The 4,768-nt window shown below is 42.7% G+C and overlaps 1 protein-coding gene across 7 annotated transcripts in view; it reads right to left on the bottom strand.

Moving 5' to 3' along the window:
• Positions 1–4,768, bottom strand: part of rbms3 (RNA binding motif, single stranded interacting protein) — a 277,803-nt gene that overhangs the window by 53,269 nt on the left and 219,766 nt on the right. For all 7 annotated transcript variants that reach the window (XM_032535593.1, XM_032535585.1, XM_032535590.1 and 4 more), the window contains one exon: positions 4,335–4,414. In XM_032535593.1, the coding sequence (XP_032391484.1) occupies positions 4,335–4,414 (80 nt within the window). The remainder of the gene's footprint in view (positions 1–4,334; positions 4,415–4,768) is intronic.

Here is a 4,768-nt window from a genome sequence, read left to right as displayed (position 1 = left end):
CTGAAAGTGTGAGTGAGGACAGACAGAGACAGTTACTGTGGTTAAAAGGATATTGTAAAAAACTGATAAAGTTAAAGAGAGAAATGCCAGAGTATTGTAAAAAGCAGAAAAGCTTGTACATATTGCATGTTTCCGTTTGGTTCTATCTTCCAGGGCCACTATGGCTGCGTCCTGATGTGGTTTCCATTATTTATCCAGTATCTATTGGACAATATTGGAGCCGACTCTCTGCTCTGCTGCCATATTGGCATCAGGACAACGGAGTAAGCAACCACAACGGAAGGGAAAAGAAAGACGCTGCAGTGTTACAGCACATTCAGTTTGGACTGAATCTCTATTTGCACAGTGAGACATTCATGAGAATGCTGGATTCACTGAAGTCTGGTGCTGTCATTTGGCAACGCTCAACACTACCTGTATCTAGCCCTTCTGAAAACACACCTTGTTTATTTAGCTGTTGTTTGATAGTTGACAATAAAATTAAGGTTAATCGCACTAAAAGCAACACAGAACATGTATCAAATGTTTGCGATTTTCCCTCTGCCACAGCTCACACAATATGGGATGCACATACTCACCTGCCAAAACCAAACAATAGCTAATGTATCTCCGGTTCAAATTACATTTACCATAGGGTGTCATCTCTAAGCTGTTTAATGCATTGTGGGACGAAGGGCTTTAATCAGAGAGGCTCAGTGGAGCCAGCGGATTAAATCACTTTTTATCTGCACTTCCTTTGACTTTCCCAGTGCTCAGGGTTGCTGTGTAAATCATAATGCGTCCCTGTTGGGCTCACTTCAGTATGGTTTATTGCTGTAGTCACATTTCATAAATTCTATTTATTTTGTGTATTGAGTAAATCCACATGCACTGAAAAACAAGGATACCACTTTATTCTCACCTCCAACTACAATATTGGCATACATGTACTTTATCCAAGTGCAGTGTATGCGAATGTCTTTGCATCTGTGTGCAGGTGCATGCACACTCAAAGCCGGCAACAGCAACAGGGAGAGCGGCTACCGCATTGCACAGAATAGCTAAACAGCTGTAGTGCTCCATCAGGGCTATCGATCATGTCCCTCTCTCTGAATCACAATCAGACGTGAGCAAAGCAGAGAGGCTGGAGCAGGCCTCGGTGACTGGCTTGTTGGACGAAAGCTACGCACCTGTCATATAAACCAGGCCTCGCCAAACAAACCTGACCTGGATATCTGATGAGATGCATCTATATACGAGTGCCTTGTTTCTGTAGAACCTGAATACATGGACAAGTAGTTAAAAAAGGTTTCCAGCAAGCACCGCATTATTTACAATGGAGTTTTATTGCTTACAAAGAATAACAGTGCTGATCATGTTTAACACATTAAATACTTATGTTGCAAGTCAGGCACTGTCAGATCACTACAAACATTGATACATTACACCTAACATTCTGTTCATGCCGACTCAAAGTATCAGTAACACTAATTAAAAGTGTATTAAACCATACATTGTATCTAAATTACACATGTAACCACAAGAAAATTAGACACAATTTCATTTAAAACTGAAGTAAGAATAGGGAAGCTGTTTAAGTATCATTAGCTGCCATCTGCTATCATCACCCCACACTGTATATCAACTCAACATCTCATGTAATCACAAGGAAGTTAGATGTTATTACATTAAAATTTAAACAGGAAGTGTATGGAAGCTGTCTAAGCCACCATTAACTGCCATCTGCTAGCATCTCCACGATCCTCCGTTCTGCATGTGCCTCCTCTTTGTGTCGTTGCGTTATCTGCAACTCAGTGTTAACTTCCTGCCAATATGGTGACTTCCTTTCCACTTATTCTCACATAGTCAGTTGAATTTAACAAATGACCTGGCCCTGACATCCAGATATTTACTTCCTGGTTTGGGACAGCAAGGTTACAACTCAATATCCTTCTGTATTGCCACTGGACGCACCTGAGTGGAGGAGGGCAGCTGTAATGAGACCAACCCCCATCTCTCTAACACACACACACACACACACACACACACACACACACACACACACACACACACACACACACAACCTCTTGACACAGTGTGATTGAGTGGCTAAGCTGGAAATGCATAGGCTTGTCAGATATGGGCTTGAAAGGATTGGTGACCAAGCTTGGCACATTGAGAAAGAGTGTGTGCATGCATGCTGAGAGTTGTTATGCGTGTGTGTGTGTGTGTGTGTGTGTGTGTTTGTGTGTGTGTGTGTGTGTGTGTGTGCATGCTACCATATAAACTTGTGTTTGTGAACTATGTGTTTAAACGCTAAATGGTGGAAAAAGGGGATTTTATTATCAATATATGGATGTTGACATTCCATTCAGGTCAAAGTTAGTGGTGCATGACAATATTTGTGCTTATATGGTTTGTGCATATGTGTCAAGACTTGGACACGGTGTAGTAGTCATGGCTGTCACACAAGTATACACATGCACGTACGTGCATGCGCGCGCATAACGCACACACACACACACACAAAACACACACACACACACAGACACTCCTGCTGTGTTGTGTGTGGCGAGGGCCCCTCAAGGGTGCCGCTGAACTGTCAAAGCAGGATGGATGAAGAAGCTGCCCTGCATAGCAAAGGGCTCTGGGGAAATACCACCAACATGACACACACACAAACACACACACAAACTCTGTCAGCACACAAATATAGTATGTGTGTGTACCCGCTTTAGAATGCATAAATTCTAATATGCATGCATGATTTAGAAAAACAGAGATAAATACAAATGTATTGAGAACACAAACCATGCACACTTGTTTTCACACACACTCACACACACACCTACAAAGGGCTATTTGCTGCCTGTGTGAGATTTAGAAACAGCCTTGGGGTCCTCCGCAGTGTAACATCTGAGTTTGATAACAGAGGAATGTCCAGAGATCTCCATTTAGCAGACAGCAACTCATCCTCTCTACATCCAGCCATTGGGAAAGGGATAGATTTCATGGACCCTTTCAGGAGGGACCATAGTAGCACCAGACCAGAGCAGACCTTGTAAACTTAACTATTCTTAATTCCACAGAAGGATCCCCTCACTCAGTGCAGTAAATCTTCAAGCTTGGCACAAGCCTGAACAATCCATTAACAATAATAAAGCCTGAGCGGCCGGGAGATAGACCCTTAAAGGGGAAGGTCAGCCTGATATTACAGCTTTAAAGGTTTCCTATTACGGCTCAACTTCAATATAACCACTCACCTTGCCTTTAATGGCCGCTGGCTATGCAGTGGCTGAGCATATATGGAGATTCTAAATCCAGTTTCTCTGAGATATTACTCTATAGTGGAGAGCGATTTATGGGTCTGTTTCGGTCCCGCTGGTTGGAGGTGTGAGTATTGTTAATAAAATTGCCACAAGGGTGAAAGAGATCTCCTGTGTATCGCCCGGTCTGGCCCCCACGTCCTGCTGGGATGCATGGGAAGCTTTGAGCGCTGCAGTAACTGGCCCCAAAAGTGCTTAGGCAGCATGTTTTTTTTTCATCCTGCCCTTTCCTTCTGACTCTTTCATATATTTACTCTCCTTCCACCTTGCTTTTCTTTTTGCTAACACCTCTGTTCACCCCTACTTCCATAGAGAGGTACTCTTCCAACATTTCCAATGTCTCCTTTTGTTTTTAAACTTTTGGGACGGTAATGTCACTTTGGACCCCAAATAAAAGACACACTTCTGTGCTAACACACAATGTGGTACACCCTTGTCTCCACATCTATCTCCATTTTGTGAAATGTTTTCTTACGCTGACTGTTTTCTCCTTGGCCAGCTTGTTCCACTGTCTAGAGAGTGACTGCAGAAACGCAAGATAGGAAGGACAGAGGACATGGCAACGGAGAGCAGGAGCAGGAAAGGAAAAAGGGGAGAGTGCAAGCTCTTAAGTAGATTGCAAAGAACAGCAGAGACGCATGAGTGTGAATATTAAAAGGTTTTTCTCCTGCCCGAGAAGTTTCAGTCTGCAGCCGCAGCACCACCAGGGAGGGAAAGAGATGGTGACAGAGAGAAAGAGAGAAAGAGAGAAAGAGAGAGAGAGAGAGAGAGAGAGAGAGAGAGAGAGAGAGAGAGAGAGAGAGAGAGAGGAAGACACCTATAGAACCGTCAGCTATTCAACCATAGCTACGACGGCTAGCTTCAGGTGTCAGAAACAACGGTGTACACAATCTATCAAGCTGTCCGGCAGATCTGCGATGAGGAATTACCATAATTGAATTAGAAAGGGGGTTTCTCATTGCAAAGATGATGCTTTTTAAATAAAGAAATAAAAGAGAACAATGTAAAGCAAAATATGTGGAGACTCACCTGGAATGCCTGGCGGGGTTTTCAGGTATTTTCCATTGAAATGCTGTATCACTACTTCACATTTCTCTGTGGACTCCATCCTGCAACAAAAAGTGATACATAGGGTTTCATTTAGAAAAATCCTTAGTATCCATTTGTAGCAAAGGTTGAGAGTCCTTTGGAAATAAAAGCACTTAGCCTTGACGCAATATGACGACACAAAGGGAGAGTGCTTGTGGTAAATGTACTAAATTGCTTTAGTGTCCGAATGGAGATTTGTTTATGGGACAAACCTTGATGACAGTCACTTTATCACAGACAGGTAACCTATGTCATTCTCATGAACACACAAAGGTACAATTTGTAAACCAGAATATATCACGGTGAGTTTCAGTGCATAGAGAGCAGACTTGCAGCCATTTTAATTATTTGTTTTGATCAACTAAACGTTGCTT

This window comes from Etheostoma spectabile, chromosome 14 (genome assembly GCF_008692095.1).
Source record: "Etheostoma spectabile isolate EspeVRDwgs_2016 chromosome 14, UIUC_Espe_1.0, whole genome shotgun sequence".
NCBI classification, from domain to species: Eukaryota; Metazoa; Chordata; class Actinopteri; order Perciformes; family Percidae; genus Etheostoma; species Etheostoma spectabile.
This window is presented reverse-complemented; position numbering and strand designations above follow the sequence as displayed.